The sequence below is a fragment of the Salminus brasiliensis genome, chromosome 1 (assembly GCF_030463535.1).
Source record: "Salminus brasiliensis chromosome 1, fSalBra1.hap2, whole genome shotgun sequence".
Lineage (NCBI taxonomy): Eukaryota > Metazoa > Chordata > Actinopteri > Characiformes > Bryconidae > Salminus > Salminus brasiliensis.
The window spans coordinates 22,764,093-22,781,998 of NC_132878.1; the positions used below are offsets into that span (position 1 = coordinate 22,764,093).

Consider the following 17,906-nt stretch of genomic DNA (forward strand, 5'->3'; position numbering starts at 1 on the left):
CTGTTCCCCACCAAAAAATGCAGTCAATGTAATAATGCAGTGATTCGTGCGAGTTTCCAGTACTCGGATCACACAGAAGAAAAATCCATTAAGCACCAGTGAGTAACATTAAAACCCGAAAAACAGTAAATGCATGTGTGGATGTTTTTTTAGTGCCATGCGAAACAACAAAAACAACAGTACAAGCAGAGGTTTTTTTTAAGCCCCCCCCCCCCCCCCCCCCCTTCTCTCAAACAAATGAGAATCCCTTAAAAAGCACAACGGACAGAATTCTCCGGAAGGGATTACAAAGATAGAGCACAAATTAATGAGATTTGCTCTCTCACAGCAGTGTTTTTTCCACCAAAGAATTATAGGAATCACACTGGCAGCAGCTTCTTAATGACAGGGGTAAATTAATTGCCCCAAATTACCTCCTTGCCATTCAGAATCACTTGTGATTAATATTTATATGCACCTTTTTTATGGATTATAATGACACAATCGATTTGTGATTCGTAATGCGGCACTTAGCATTTCCTTCTTGAATCTGAGTCGTAGCCGCCGCATGAACATCCGCTTAAGATCATTATTAGGGAATTGTCATAAGAATAGAGCTCCTGCTGTTCACATTTGTTTATCCTACGTCTGGTCTGGGGTGACGTCAGCGTTGGCGGGGATGGCATTCCAGGGACATTTTTGGCAGTGTTCCCTGATGGAGCATGGCATGATCTCTTCTCATAATTAATCTGTTATTGCTAAGAATGGAATAAATGGGTTTAGCCTACGATTCATCAAAGCCCTAATGCAAACAAAAGAGGCTGTATTGCCTTTTTTAAAATAAATAATTCCTCTTCTAATATTTAAAAATGATAGAATATTCAGAAAACATTTCGCTTGGCTTTGCATATACAGTTCCAGGCAAACATTTGGACACTGCTGGTCAAATGACCATTTCATTGATGAAGTAAAAATGAGGTTTGAGCAATACAATACTGGCCATGAATCCAAGTGTTGATTTGGCATTTGGTAGCCTTTCAGAAAAAACCCTAGTCAAGTCAAAACACTCTCAAAAGATTCATTGTTCAAGATGCAACCACTGGTAAAACTGACTGGCAATATTTGCAAACACTTGCCCAGTTCTGGAACAAGATTCCTGAGTATGGAAAAGAATTGAAGGGTAATGATCTGAAACTTACATTTACATTTACAGTATTTAGCAGACACTCTTATCCAGAGCGACTTACAAAAGTGCTACAGTTCACTCAAGAATAAGCATAGCTAATTTGAATAGACTAGAATTCAAAGATATCTCTAAGCTTAGATTCTACTAAACACAAGTCAATAAGGAGACCTTAATACTCTATCTGCATTTGAAGACAGAGAGCGACTCTGAACCTGTTTGGACGCTTGTCTTCCATGGATCTTAAGGGATGGCGGTCAAGCTTTTGACCATTGCCATCAAGTATGAAGGGGCTGGTCCATTCTCTGCCTACCACAACATCTGTCAACCATGGTGGAGACACTGTTTGTGTCTGTATTGCAGTACATATGGATGACCCAATGACCCAAACCATACAGAAAAAGCAACTCAGCGTCTTGTTAAGGCAAAGAAATGGAAAGTTCTTGAATGGGCGAGTCAGTCAACTGACCTCAACCCAACTCAGCTTTTCACCTACTGGAGGCAAAACTGAAGGCACTGCAAGGCCCACAGATGAGTCGCAAGTGAAGGTTAGGCAAAGCCTTTCAGAGGAGAAACCTGAGCATTACGTAATGCATATGAGGTCCAGACTTCAGGTAGTCATTGATAATACATATATTTATAATTATGTCAGTTTGTCCAAGTATTTTTAAGCCTGTGAGAATACATTTCTTTTTGCGGTGCTGGTTACTTGCTTGTTTAATAAGATGCCCAGCCTTTATTTGATTGTCTATTAAGCAGTCTAATAAGCAGGAATCTGGAAGCAGCCAGTTAGAGCCTGGAAGAGTGAAGCACTTGTTGTGTTTCATTAAACCAGCGTTTAGCAGCTGACCTCTGCCAACTGCTAGGAGGGAAGAGTAGACATTAGTCCAGAGGAATGAAGAGAAGGCTCGGGTGCTGCCCTTAGAACCACCCCCCCCCCCCCCCCCGTCCCTGTCTTTCTGTCCCTCTGACAGATGGATAGGACTAATAGCATAATTAAGTAGCCGCACTGACGGTTCCTGTTTACCACCGCCCCGTTGCTAAGCAGTGACATCAGCCAATCCATCCTTCTCTCTCTCCCTACCTCTCTCCCTACCTCTCTCTGTCTTTCTCTCTTTCTCTCTCTCTCTCTCTCTCTCTTCTCTCTCTCTCTCTCGCTCTAATCCTGTCCCCTCCCCTTCCCTCTCTCTCTCTCTCTCTCTCTCTCGCTCTCTCCACTCATCCCGGTGGCTGGTGGACAGGCAGGCTCAGTATGTTGTAGCGCTCACAGGCAGACGGCATGGTTGCAGCGTGCAGGAACGCTCCGCTGCCTCGCTCCATGTAGCCACCACCGCTCACTTTCTCCTCACACACCCGCGCGCACACATACACACAAAGCATCTCAGGAGAGCGCTTGCTGCCTTTTTTTCTTGTTCTTCAGGGAGAAAGCAACAAAGCAAAAGTCAAGGGTGTACTTCAGAAGAGGCGGGAACAAGCATTTTCCAAACTTTTTACCAGCTTTTTCTGAAAAAGAGAGAAAACTATTTTTAAAGAATTTTCTTTCTGCTTTTTTTTCCTTTTTTCCCCTTCTTAACATTTTCCTGACCGCCCCCCCACCTCCTTGCCGGAAAGGCAGGGCGGTCGGCGGTGTTTGCCCTCAGGGCTGCATGCATGACACAGCGCAAAGGCGAGAAGCCCACCATCAGCATCCAGGAGCACATGGCCATTGACGTGTGCCCGGGCCCCATTCAGCCCATCAAGCAGATCTCTGACTATTTCCCCCGCTACCCGCGGGGTCTCCCTCCTACAGCTCCGCCGCCGCCAGGCCTCAGCCGTGCCGGATCCCTGCGCTCTTCCTCGTCCTCCACCAGCGCCGCGGCCGGACGCACCCCAGAGGGCCCCGCAGCCGCCCGGGACGAGGGTCAGGATGAGGATGAGCTGGACCGAGCCTTCGGCGCCGCCTCCGCCGTGCCGGCAGCCAACAAGAAGGAGGAAGAGCCGGACGTGGAGGGCTACGACTCGGACGACTCCAGTGAGTACAGTGGTCAGCTCAGTGTGTTGTGTTGGGTGTGTGTTGGGTCTTCCATTGAGTCTCATGTTGTTTGCTGAGCTTTCATTGCTCTCTCTGCACCTCTGTCTGCACCTCTCTCTGTGCCTCTCTCTCTCTCTCTGTGTCTCCCTTTATCTTTTTTGTCAGCACAACATAGTCCTGGCTCTGTTTCTGTCTCTCTTCCTTTCTCTCTCTCTCTCTCTCTCTCTCTCTCTCTCACTCACTCACTCTATCTGTTGTTGATACAACACTGTACTCTCTATCTGTGTGCGTGTGGCTCTTGCTCATCCCCCTGCCTCTCCTTCTGTATCTTTCTCTCTCTTCATCTCTCTACCTGTGTCTGTCTCACCATCTCTCCATCTGTCATTATCTCCCTCCCTCTGTCTCTCTTCCTTCTTTCTGTCTCTCTATTTTTTCTGTCAGCACAACACAGTGATATCCCTCTCTCATCCTCTCTCTGTCCCTCTCTCTCTCTCTCTCTCTCTCTCTTTTTTTTTTTTTTAACAACACAGTGATCTCTTTCTCTCCAACCTTATTTTCTCTCTCTCTCTTTTTTTTAACAACACAGTGATCTCTTTCTCTCCAACCTTATTTTCTCTCTCTCTCTTTTTTTTAACAACACAGTGATCTCTTTCTCTCCAACCTTATTCTCTCTCTCTCTCTCTCTCTCTCTCTCTTTCTTTCTCTCTCTCTCTCTCTCTCTCTCTCTTTCTTTCTCTCTCTCTCTCTCTTATTCTGTTTATCTTAGTCTTTCTATTTCTCACTGTCTCTCTTTCTCTCTGTCTATCTCTCTCTCCCTCTCTTCCTCTCTATCTCTCTGACTATCTATCTATCAGCCTATCTCTCTCAATCTATGGGTCTCTCACTGTACTTTAGTCTCTCTTTAACTAAACCTTACTGTCATTACAGCTCTCACCGCTAATACTGACTTCCTCTCTCTCTCTCTCTCTCTCTCTCTCTTCCTTCCTCCACACCTTTCATTCTGTCACCTAAACACAACATTTTTGTTTATCTCTCTCTCTCGCTTTCTCTCTGTCTGTCTTCCCGTCACACCTGTCTCTGTCTCCTATCTGTTGCTGCCTCTGCTCTTCTCCTCCCTGCGTGCTTTCACTCTGCAAGGACAACTGTTGCTGTGCCGGCTCTAAGCCAGACTCCAAACACATTTGCAGCCTCGCTCACTCTCCTCGAGATCATTACTGTCCCTCCCCCCTTGTGAAAATGTGCCCTCTGTATAAGGCACCCCACGATCATTTCAAACGCGCGGCTACTGTCCTCATTTTAATTAGCCCGGATGAATCACGCTCCCAGCGTCTCCACTTGAGTGCAGGATCTTTGGATGCAGTAGGAAGTGCCTATGCTTTGGACGCAGTCGCTGTTTACATCAACACAGCGCAGGATAGGAGGAGCGCTATCTCACAGCAGTCTGCGCGTCTGTTTGGGTCTATACGCCGCACACTGCCAAATTCCAAAGACAGCGCGATGATGATTACTCATTCGCTCAGCCAGCAGAAGTCTGCTGAACCCAATCCCGAAGGGAACGTCCTTTTTTTCCCTGCATATCGGCAGCTCTGTGACGAAACGTTATACAACATTTCTGGGCTTACGTGCAAAGCTCTGACCGCATCCAAATCACGCACTGTGCTGCCTCAGCCTTGTACTGCTGATTTTAATCACACCTAACTACATGCATGTGGAAGCTGCCGGTACTGTACTCACATGACGTGTCCAAAAGTCTGTGGACACCTGTTCATCCAGCATTTCTCCTAAAGACAAAAGTGTTAAAGAAGGCACTGATCCAATATCAGGTATTGGTTTCAGGCTGCTATTAACAGAATGTACTGTTACAATATACAGTATTAATGCAGCAACAACAAATACAGTAACAAATCTGGACTGAAACAGCACAAACTCACACTGTGGGATGTGATGTTGTTAGCTGCGTATGTCTTCCTTCAGAGTAGCAGAATGTTTGAATGGTTAGAGCACGATGAGCTCTTTTGGCAGGATGGCAGGGCTTTACACTAGATGTTGGACAATAGCTGTGATGATTTGATTGCACTTAGCCACAAAAGCATTAATGAGGTCAGGGAATGATGTTGGATGATTAGTTCTGGATCAGAAACGGCATGAATCACGGCTCATCCCACAAGGTATTGAATGGAGCTTCATCGCTCCAGAGAACACAATTTCACTGCTTTACAGCCCAGTGCTGGGGTGTTTTATACTCCTGTGGTCAGCACTTGGAATTGGACTTGCTGGGGTGCTTTATACCCCTCTAGTTTGCACTTAGAATTGGACATGTTGACCTTAGGCTCATGTGTGGCTGTTCTAGAGCAACCCCTTCTATTGGGAGGGAGTATTTGTGGAGATTATACAAGCTATGTGTGCTCAACGGAACACCTGTGCATCCGTCTGAGCATGTTTAAGGCACACCTTTGAAGAATAGTTTGACCAAAAATGGACGGAGGAAGCAGAGAGACCGGCAAGTCAGGCCAGAAAGCTAGGGACACTCCTGCAAGTGTAAAAAACTGAAGCCACAGTCCTGTGTTTGGTTTTGGGCTCAGGCGCATGGCACAGTGTCGTCTCTCAGAGTCTCTGAACCATATCTGTTTCAAATTGCCAGTCTGATAACTACAACTGCTCTAAATCTGGAGAGAGAAGCTGGTTAGCATTAGTTAGTAGGGTAACAGTCTGCTCACTATGGAAAAATTCAAGTCTGGCTGAAGTTTCCATGAGAAGAACATAGATTGAGCAGCTGCTGTTGAAAGAACAGAATACTGAAATTTTTTCTCCATGGTTTGGGATCTGTAGTCCACTCGCTAAACTTACCTTTGCTTAACTAGCTCAGCTACAGCTCCACCGAGTATCAGATAGCTTAGTTAGCTGCTGCTGACTAAGTGCTGAGCTACCGATACAAGTGTTGAGAATAAAAGCGTCTGGTGTTGGGAGAAACAGAAAGGCAAATTGAGGCAGGTTCTGCAGTGATGTGTTTGATATCTGATGTTTTCTTGTTTAGTTTAGATGCTAGGATAACATTGCTACATGCTCACTAATCTCATCTGCATAATTACATTAAGGCAGTGGTGGCTCAGCGGTTAGAGGGGTTTGTGGGTTCCACATTCCACATTTTGTGCTGAGGTAAAAGTGTTTTGGTATGCGTTGAGAGACGGTTTTGAGCATGGATTTACAGAGATTTACTGAGATTGGTGACAGTCTAAATCTAGTGTTAGCAATGTTTGCCCAGTATATCCCACTGTAAACTCAAGAAGCAAATGCCAGGTATCAAACATATCTTGGCTGATTGACAGCATCCACATCATCAGATTTTTTTACCGGTCCACTGCTTTAAAGTTCACTACATGGGCAAAAGTATTTAGACACTATTTAGAAAGCAAGGCTGATTTTGTTGGAGTAACTCTCTCTACTGTCCTGGAAAGAAGGCTTTCTAGGCTTTCTAGAATTTCTAGCATTGCTGTGAGGATTTGAATGCTTTTGACACTCAGACAATTTCAGGCAACAGTGTTAATGAGGTCAAGATGTTGGATGATCTCCATTGCACCTCATTCCCAAAGCCCCACCTCATCCTAAAAGTATTGATTGGAGCACACAGAGAACACAGTTTCACTGCTTTACATCCCAACGCTGGTGGCTTTATACCCCTCTAGGGGCTGCCAGGGCTGAGGAATATATTGTTTCATCCTCGTCATCACTATGTGCACATATGCAATAGTCACATAAAATCAGATTAAATCATACACATCAAGCTATAATTTGCTTGATACAAAAAACTGTTTTTATATACCAGTGACATTTCTACCAGAGGTTGATCATATCTGCCCTGTGTCATTTATTTTCCTCCAATATTTGATACACACTGGACATTATTAATATCACAACATTTTGGATGGTTGATTTCTGGTGAAAATCCTGTATCTTTTCATATTGCAGTATATATCGCAGAACAACAAAATATCACAATAAGTTATTTTTCTATCGTGCAGCCCTTCCTTTAGCATAGTGCTAAAAGGTCCATGTTTATCTGCTCCAGAGAGTTTTATTCTATTGGTAATACTCCTGTACAGGAACTTGACAAGCTGTTTGTGTACATTTGCACATCTTTGTCAGCAATATGTGCGACTTAAAGTACCTGAATGCGTTTATTAGAAGAGGTGTCCGCAAACATTTATAATTATAGTGAAGTTTAGCTCACTAAAGGACATGTAGTTTTCTGCATAGCATTTATTTGCATATTGAACACTTTGATATAGAAATATATCAAAGGCAAATATCTTTTTGGCTTCTTCTGTCTATTTATCTGTCCTTGATTATATCTCTCCCTCTTTCCCCCCCTTCTCTCTCGCTCCCCCTCTCTTTGTCCCCAAAGGTTTGTCACACAAACCTTCCCAGAGTAACATGTGCACGGAAATACAAATTGCTTAGAGCAGCAACGTTGGGGCTTGGCTCTAATCCTCTATGCCATTGGCATGGCATGGAGCGATCTGTCCACTGACAGATGTTGACCTTTGATCTCAGTGTAAGCCTCTGACTGAAAGGACAGTGGAATCATTACACTGCGCTCAGAATCTCCTTAACGATGCATCCTGGGTGACTGAGTCAGACATGTACCCTACTGTTCAAAAGCACAGAATCACCTGTCATGCAAATTGTGCATAGACTAATAACTTTCACAGTTAATATTTACATGTTATAAACTAAACACCATTTTTTTAGATGTTATTTAAGCAATAGAACATCACATTGGTGGTTTGGTCAAAGGTACTTACTACTACCACCAAAAAAGTAGTTCCTCAACAAATAAAGACTGACTAAGTGGAGGTTCATTAAGGTACCTGTTGAGCACTGCATGCAATCACAGCAGGCTCCAAGATACTATGAGCCTCACGTCTAGTGGCATGAATAAAGCCATAGAACTGACTTAGTATCTAATTCAAACAGAGGTGTTATAATTGAGGAGACCAGTGGCTGGTTAAATTATGAATGGGTGTTCTCGTAACGCTCAGCATGCGGATAAAGTCCTCCACCCTTGATGTGGAGATCTGCACAATTACAGTAGCCAGAACAAACCATAGTAAGTTATTAAGCTGAATGCTGCAAACTTTTCATGAGGTTTTTGTCAGATTTTCAGTGATTTAAAATGTTTTTAAAAGGATAATTTGACCTTCAGTTTCCAGTATTTTGGTCTCTCCTCATCCATAGATACAGGAGCCTGATCTTGTGTGACTGGAAATAACTTCCCAGCAGAATAGCAAAGATGAACACGGAGTGAACAGGCTTGTCATAAGGTCTCTGTCTTAAATCCAGTGTTTGTTAGCAATGTTAGCCCAGCATATCCCACTGTAAACTCAAGAAGCAAATGGCAGATATTAGACATATCTTGGCTGATCGACAGCATCCGCATCAGTAATAAATCACTTTAATGGGATTTTTCTATAAAAAGTACACTATATTGAAAAAGGTATATTTAGACACCTGCTCATTCTCCCTTGATGTGGAGATCTGTGCAAATGCAGTAGCTAGAACAAACCAAAAGTTTTTTTGTGCTTTATTAAGCCGAATACTGCAAACTATTCATGAGGGTTTTGTCAGATTTTATCAGTGGTTTAAAATATGTTTTTGAAAGGATAATTTGTCCTTTGGTTTGCAGTATTCTGGTCTCTCCTCATCCGTAGATAAACCTGATCTTGTGTGACTGCCCAGCGGAATTAGATAGCCGCGAGTGAACAGGTTCGTCATAAGGATTGTGGCTCAGCTCAGCCTTTTTTAATAGTTGAATTTTTTAAAACAACATGTATTATAATATATGTATAGTTACACATATTACATATATTACATTAGTATAAATGGTATTGTTTAGCACTGTCTGATTAGAATTGGTTCATCACTTCTGAAATACAAGGCATTCTGGATATTGTTTTTAATTATATAACTTCATTCCTCATGTTAGAAAGCCAGTCATTTCTAAAACATCTTTCACTTTTATTATTCTGTGCACCAGAGGTGGCTGGCAGAGGCGAGCAAAGTACAACATCTTATTAGTAATGTTAGCCTTGTATCAGCAGCAACATGGTGCCTGATGGAATAAACACAATAAAACAAAATAAAAAAGAAGGCTGCTAGGCAGTGATTGGTTAAGAATGGGTCGTCTAAAGCAGAAATTGTTTTTATATTATTAAAAACATTAATTACAAACTGTTGGACGGTAGTGTAGTTTCAACAGCTGGAAATTAATCATACAACAGCTTTGTAGCTGCAAGCAGAAGTTTTAGCTTTTTCTGTGGAACTGCACACCATGCCTTTCATTACAGTAATCGTTATGAATTGCTCATACATAGCCATTACAGGTTGTACGTCCCAGGTAAATCAAATTCCAAATCAGGTTAGCCCCTGATGCGGCCACCCCTTTTTGTTTAATGAAAGTGTATGATTTATGATGGTGTTTTATTCTGTGCTGGTCTTATCGAGCATGTGCTGGGGCGTGTGTAACTTTTAAAAGACTCTGAGGTCCACTTAGCACATTTGTGTGGTTTTATAGCCCAGTCGTAATTTATTTTTAAATATGCATTTTATAATAATCATTTTAATGCCCCTTTTTGTCCGTTGGAATTGAACAGGGTGTTTGTTGGTTTTGTAACTGTGTCTTTAAGGGTGTTTTCACACTAGCATTATTTCTGGACCTGGGAGCGCTTGCTGTGAGAGTTCAGTACGCTTGGTCAAGTGTGAACGTTGTTTTCAAGCCTGCGAGTGGTGCAGGATCTCTGGTCCTCCTAAAATTGGTGGTCTGGGTTTGCCGGGGTCGCCTGCTGCGCGTGTGGAAGCTATCCACTCCTAGCACCGCGTGTGGGGTTGTGTGATTGGCTCATTTTGTCACATATTTGCATTGACAACATTCAAATACATTTAAATACAGTCTTTTACATTTAACATTTACTTTACATTTAAAAGTTCAGTTGCCTTTTCTACATATGCAGTTGAATGTAAGTTAAATGTCAGATAAGCATCTATAAGGCATCTACAATGGATCATCCCAGTAAACTCATATCCAACACACATATATGTACATATATATATATATATATATATATATATATATATATATATATATATTGTTTTGATTGACATCAAATAATAAATATATATATATATATATATATATATATATATATATATATATTTTATTATTTGATGTCAACAGCTGTTTTTCACATTGTGTGAACAGACCAATAGAAATCAATCAATCAAGACAATATCTCTTATTAACAATTCTAATCATACATGACATACACCTCTTCACTCTGTTCGAATTATGGGACTTGAAAAATGTTGTGACAGAATATAGATTGATGTTTTCCCCTTTTAGATGAATGCTAAACTTTCTGTTATGTGGAAAGCACTGTTTTATAGAAGTGCTTAACAGGAATCTACCATTTTTGGTGCTAAACAAGCAATCTGCAATCATATGTCTTATCTTGACTGTAGCAGGTCTGTGTTTTTTCAGTTACCTCTTTCATTCAGTGTAACTTTGTATTTGATTGCACGTTATTTAAATAGGTAGCTGATTTTTCGCGTGACTGCGTTGACCTATTGCCTGCATAGCTAAAAACTTTCTCCAGTGAGAACGGCTCCTCATTTGCAGATGTTCCTGCGCAGTGAAATGCCATGACTCCAGAAAGTTGCTGCGCCTACTCTGCTTGTTCTTGAGTGTTTGTATCCGAAGGGAAATAAGGAAAAGCAATAAAAGGAGGAAGCTAAACCCTACTATTTTGTGTATGTAAATAACTTCTGTTCTCATTGGCTGCCCTGTGCTGAGCCTAATTCACAAAGCAGTCCAGGCCGAAATATGCAGTAACAACACTCATCACTTCAATGTGAATGGGTGGAGCCAAATTGCTGTAGGATAAACAAGCAATTATATGTAAATATGTTGATGTGATGTTGTTGTAACATCACAACCATGATCAATTCAAAAGTATATTTATATACTGTGTAAAGCAAAAAAAATCAAGAAAGTGTATTTTTCAGTAATAAATCCATGTGTACATGTTGTATAGTTACAGCTTAGCACACTGCTACTCTGTTCAAACCTAGTAGTCTGTGACACATGTGGCTGCTTTAATCGCAGCACCCCGTCCAAATAACTCTCACACACACACACACACACACACACTTACCTACAGATACACACAGACAACTCACACCTACCCACTCTGAATCACAATCCACCTATTAGCAGGAGAACAGACAGCCAAATGAAATTCTAATTTGGCTTGTGTGTTATGTCACATGCAAAATACAAATAAGGCCATTATGCACATTTACGAGGCACTTAACGGCCTCTGAGGCCCACACGGAATTGAACCGAGCCATTCCAAATCTAACCACCGCTGAGGTCTGGGTAAAGGAACAGATGGGTTTCGAGGCAACTTCCATCCAAACATTTGGCGCTGAACAACTCTTATGTGGACAAACCGTTTATGAACTTGCACACAGACTGCCAGAGTAGACTTCTGTTTCATAGCCTGGTAGACTGCAACTGATTTGGACAAAAGACATCCAGTGTGGCCAGAATCAAGCATCACATATGGCTCCCGCTTATGTAACATCCACAAGCTCACTACGGCTGCAGAAAGGATGCAATCGATGTAAATATGCTGGCTTTCGTGACAAAATTGGTATGATCAAAAATGTCTTTAGGAACTACATCAAACAGTGGGATCATAATAGTTCCTTTCAGCGCAGACTTCATCAGCAGGGACATGGGACGTAGAGGGTGCTGGGGTATATATGTATGCTGATGTATGTATTTGTAAGTTGTTTTATTATAGGAATAATTTTGGGGGGAAAAAAAAATATATATATATATATATATATATGAACATGATGAATCACTGTCCCCAGGTGCAGTCGATTAGCCAATACATGTTTTTTTTACTTTACAAGATACTAGGCTGATACTGCTGGACTGAAACACATGCTGATCTTTATTGTAGTACAGACATATTGTCCTCTCAAGCCAGCTCAAGCTGGTAAAGATGACTGTCTATTGAATGTAATCCTGCACCTATCCCTAACCCTAACCTCACCTGTTTTAGGGGTAGGTTTAGGGTTAAATTTAAGGTTTAGGTTCTGGTTAGGGTTCTGGTTAGGTTTTAGGGTGGATTCAAGATCACGTTTAAGGTTGGCATTATAGTTAAGTGTAGGGTTACATTCAAATACACAGACTTTTACATTTAAACATTTACTTTACATTTAAAAGTTCAGTTGCATTTTCTACATATTCAGTTGAATGTAAGTTGAATGTCAGATGAGCATCTACAAGGCATCTACAATAGACCATCCCAGTAAACAGATACCCAACATGTGTATTTATTTATTTATTTATTTATTTATTAACTTTTGATGTCAACATCTGTTTTTCACATAGTGTGAACGGACCAATCGAAATCCCAACCATTCACAAGTTACCAGTTCAGAGAAACGTGTTTTGGACAGGGACAATATCTCTCATTAACAATTCTACTCATACTCATACACTTCTTTACCCTGTTCGAATTATGGGACTCGTCCAGTGTTGACATATTTTCGATTGTGACGGAATATATCGTTGAGAATGATACGTGTTTGAAGTTCCAGAGTGGCACAGCTATCTAAGCGTTTGGCCTGTTTGATGCTTATGGAGTCCCAAAGAGCATAACTGACCTTGCAGTCTATGGGTGGCCCTCCCTCTCTCCCCATCACTTATCACAATGTCTCTGTAGTCAGTGTAGGTATCTGTTAGCTGACATAACATAACTGACAGTTGGTTTTGCCCTTTAGGCATGTTTGGCTGTCCAAAAGATTAAGTTGTCTGGCTTCACGTGTCTCAGAGAAAGCACATGCTAACCTTCACCCTGCCATCATGTGATAGTTTTCTAGCTAGTGGGTGGCAATTGGAAATGACTAAATTGTGAAGAAAACTGTCAGGAACAACTGATATATATGTAAGTAAGCTTTCAAAAATCCTCTTTCAAAAAGCCTCATTCAAAAAGCGGCCCAGGCAGAAACACTCTTTAACTTAAGTGGGAAAGAGCTGTAGGCTGAAGAAGAGGATGTGTATTAACATGATGGTTTTCATAACAACAAATTGAAAATGGACTGTTTTTGCACCCTAAAGCTAGTTAATTAAACACTAATTTACTGATGGCACTATCTTTCCTACTAAGAAATAGCAGAATTACCTGAATAGCAGCAGTTGCTTTTCAGGCATGGTATGGAGGCTGTAGTTTTAGACACCGCGTTTAGATCTTAGTAGGAAAGATAGTGCCATCTGCAAATTAGTGTTTAATTAACTAGCTGGTGAATAAATAGATTCCTAATTTGTCATCAGGGAATGCCATGTATTGATAAACAAAAACAAGTAGCAGATGGCTAAATAATAAGGCCCTTTGTACTTGAACCAAGAGTGTGCCTTGCCTTTTGACTGACCTGTTTGTGTCAGTGAACTACATATTACCAAATATAAAAGCAGGCTTTTTTTAGGCTGCCTGATGCAACTCTCAAGTCATCTCAAGTCGCCCAGCGTTAAGGAGGGAGAAGGTCCACAGAGACCAAGTCCCGCTGCAGAACCACTGTGCAAAATGCAGCCCTGCGGGGATTTCAAAGAACTGGTGATGTTGACTCCTTCCTGTTTTAGGAGCGTGAAAGGAGAACAAGATCTGAGCTCAAGATTCCTCCCTACATGGCGCTTCTCTCATAAACCTCATGTGATTAAATCTGACTTGGGTTGGATCAATAAGTGTCTGTACTTTGATAGACTGTTTATCCAGTGTTATTTGTGCATCAATACTGTCTGGAAACAAGGCTCAGATTTACTTAGCGCTCAGCTTGCTTGTTTTTTCTGTGGTTTCCATGTGACAACTACATTTTATCTGTCACAGGCACAGCATTAGGTCCTGTGGTATCAAATTACAGAAGGGAGCTAGTCTTGCTGTGTAGCATCAAAATATGTCACTCCAAAGGACAGAACTCGGTCTTTATGTGGTACGCACAAGTCAGAGGCTTATGGGAGATTTGAAGGGTTCTTCCCAGATGCTGCCCTTGTTGGAAATGTTATGTAAGGCGAATCATGTCCGTGATGTTTCGGCTTGAATACGAAGGTGGCGGAGTTTTAAAGTTTTAAAGGATTAGCTGACATGGCAAAATGAAGTACCAGAAATCCTTAAGAGAGTAATCGTCCATTTCGGGTGGGATTGAAAGTAATGGGCTGAGGAACGTTAAGGCACTCCATGAGCTTTCGACAGCTCGCTCATATTTTCTAGCCCTGTAATCGTACATGTAAAAGTCAAAGCTGACTTGCTGCTCTTTGGCTTAAAGTACAGGCTTTATCTGTCGGTTGAGTAGCGTGCAATAATGCGTGCCACTACCGTGTTTTAACAAGCAAACACTTTCTAACTCTGCTTTGAGCCAAAAGCAACAAAATATTTGTTTAATCTTTACAAGAAAGGCTGTGAAAAACACCAGCGAATACTTCAAATACATTTGCATAGCCTGTTCAAATTTACCAAGCGTCTGTGTCAACTCTGCGTGGGCTGATGGAGCGTGGCAGATTATGATGCTTAAGAACTGTTGCTTTGTATTTGTGTTAACCGAGGAGTAACAGTGAGGTGAGAACTTTTGAAAATGTGACGTTATCTAGAATGTAGAAACCGAGCCTGAAGGCCCAAGGATAAATACACTGGCAGTCAGAAAGTATTGCTCAAATGCATTTTTCTGGTAATGATCACTGACACGCTGACTTTTGGTAAAATACTTTTACATGAAATGAAGGTTCTTTAAGTCTTTAAAAGGTTCTTCACAATTTCACTTCTGTACTAAACACTGTCCTTTATGGCACTGCTCAAATAACCTTTTGCAGCACCTTTATTTTTGAGAGTGTAGGTTATCCTCTGGTGTTGAGAACCACCTCACATCACTTTGTCCCATCCATTCATATTCTTTTCCACTTCTTCCTGGTCAGGATTGCGGTGGGTCTGGAGCCTACCCGCAATCATTGGACGAAAGGATGAAATGCCCCCTGGACAGGGCTCCAGTCCATCACAGGGTAGTACACACAGTCATACACTTTAATTTGGCAAGGCCAATTTACCTACCTAGGTAACCCACATGAACAAGAACACACCAAACCTCTTACAAACAATGGCAGAAACAAACCCACAAGCCCAGGCCTATGCGGGAGCTGTTTAGCAACCCCAGAGCTGTGACCCCAGACCTGTGGTACCACCCTGTTGCCCCTCTGTTTTGTCATATTTTCTTAAAATGATCTTCACTGCTGTCTACCCACCTTCTTCCACACATTTCCATTCACTTCTACACAGTCCAACAAGTTCTCCATGTGGTTTAACTCTGGTGATTCTGTTCTCCGTGACATCACCAGATCTTCCTCACTCCTCAAACCACTCCATCGCTAGAGGAATGGCCTGGTACCTTGCATTGTCTTTCGGTTCTTCATCAAAAAAGACGGCATAGTGATCTTTTAAACAAGCAAAACAGTTGCTAATACATATATCTGAGCGGTTCCTGTTGATAGCCTGTGTGTATGTTTGTACACACATGTGTACAGTCAATTCACTGTTTAAGTCTCCCTTATCTGCTCCTCCCACACGGCCCGATTTCTCCCTTGCCGCTACCATATTGGTATGTTACAGCAGCGACGAGCGGAACCCCAAGGGCAGCCTTTTCTAATCCACTTTTTGTCAACTTGGATTTTAATTGAACCGGAAAAGTGCAACACCAACGGAGGTACCCCCCACCTGGCCCAATCAAATCGTATCTGATCACGAGTTCATTAATTAAGCGCTTCCTCTGTAGAGCAGAGAGGGGCTGTCTGATCTCTCTAAGCTTCATGCATTCACTGAACTCTACAGCTCACTTTCAGAGCACACGCAATCTTGAGTATCTGAGCAGGGTGCCAGAGCACCTCGGCTGGTAGCTGTAATGATTATGCACTATATAAAGCGGGGTCAGATTTGATGGTTAGTAAGAAATTTCTGAAGGTAAAGTGGTGTACCGAGAATGGCAAAATCACACATTACTGCTTACAAGTCGCACTTGTCACCGGCTACCACAGAAGCAAGATATTTTACAGTATTAGTTATTTCTGACTCATAGCTGATTGAAACAACGTGGGAAATTCTGGTGAAAGTACAATTTGATATTCATGTTTGTAAGTGGGAGAGAAGATGTGAGGAGCAATGCTTGTGGTTTGCTTTGCAGGAAGAAAAATGGTCCTTCAGACTTCTGCATTGTTTGACATTAAAACAAATAAACCAAAGTTCTGAGCCAAACTTGTTGATGCAAAACATAAATCATAAGTTTAAAATCTCAGCTCACCTGCATTTTTGATTATGCAATAATGCAGAACAATACAGGCTGATTTATGCCTCTGCTCATTCACTGTTTCTTCTAAAATCAAGGGTACTAAATAGAGTTTATTCTGGGGCCCCAAGTGCTCCAGCAGACTAAGGCGCTGTCACTATGGTTTGAATCCTAGCCATGCTCCTAGCCATCGGCAGCCGAGGCCCCAAGAGAGTACAATTGGCCTTGCTCTCTCCACAGTGATAGTGCTCTCCCCCCACAATGCTTCATTGCGGTGCTGGCCATCATTGGCATCTGTAGGCTGGTGCGTTGGAGCCGGATATGCACTGTACACTCCTGGTCCTCAAACATACCTAGTTCGAATATTCAGATGTCCCTGATCCTCATTATCAGGTGTATTAGACTGGTTTGAAGCTCAGCTCTGCAGCTCTACTCTAGATACAATAGATACATTTTGGCCCCCTAGGGTACAAACAATATACATGTACCATCAAAAGTACAACAATACCCTTAAAGCTCCAAAAATGCTCCTTAAATGAGCTTTATGTATTCCCTACAATCACTTTCCCAGTGGATTAATAGTAGCATGGATCCTTGACAGGGTGATTCAATAACAATTAAAAAAGTAATTGCAACAGAATATGGTACAGCTAAAGGCACTGAATGATAAGTGATGGACTCTAAACAACACAGTTCAGTAACTTTACTTTAGCTTTAGAGTGTACTTTATAGAGCACTATGTGGGTGCACAGTTACAGACTGTTAATTCTCTACCCTATTTGTTACTGGCCTGTTTCTGACCACAGGAACGCTGTTGAAAGATATTTCTTGGGTCAAGAGAAGCTTTGTGGTCAGAAACAGTCCATTTATAAAGGGCTAGAGGATGACTAACACAACTTTTGTATTGACATCAGAACTCTTCAATGCTAAACTCTGTATATTCAGTTCCTTTTTGAGTCCTTGGGTCATTCAACCTGAGGGCACACACAGGTATAGCAGGAGGGGGAGAGCTAGGGGATTTCCTGAAAGCTGGCCACAGCCTTCTGTAGAATCCTATTAAGGATCTATCCGCAAGCTGTCGGCAGATAACGAGAGGAACAGGCTGCATTCTCTCTGTGTGTTACTCATGCCTGTCTGAGTGGCCATGGGTAATCACATTCACGTACAGTCCTCTCTGGAAACAGATCGAGAGGCGAACACACTCTTCTTTTCACACTCGTTCTCCCTCGCCCTTCTGTGCTTACAGTAGGCGTCATGGAAAATGCATCTGGGTCCCCAGCAAGCCAGCAGCCATCTGTGTTAGCCATTCATTGGGTTTGGTCTTGTTATTCTTGTTTGTGTGCT

The 17,906-nt window shown here is 42.0% G+C and overlaps 1 protein-coding gene across 3 annotated transcripts in view; it reads left to right on the forward strand.

The window, feature by feature from the left end:
- doc2b (double C2-like domains, beta) overlaps nt 1–17,906 on the forward strand; it is a 228,954-nt gene that overhangs the window by 106,462 nt on the left and 104,586 nt on the right. For 2 of the 3 annotated variants that reach the window (XM_072674602.1, XM_072674610.1), the window contains exon 9: nt 2,952–3,173. In XM_072674602.1, coding sequence (XP_072530703.1) covers nt 2,952–3,173 — 222 coding nt within the window. Of the gene's footprint in view, nt 1–2,385; nt 3,174–17,906 lie in introns of those variants that run through there. The other variant, XM_072674618.1, reaches the window with a different exon arrangement.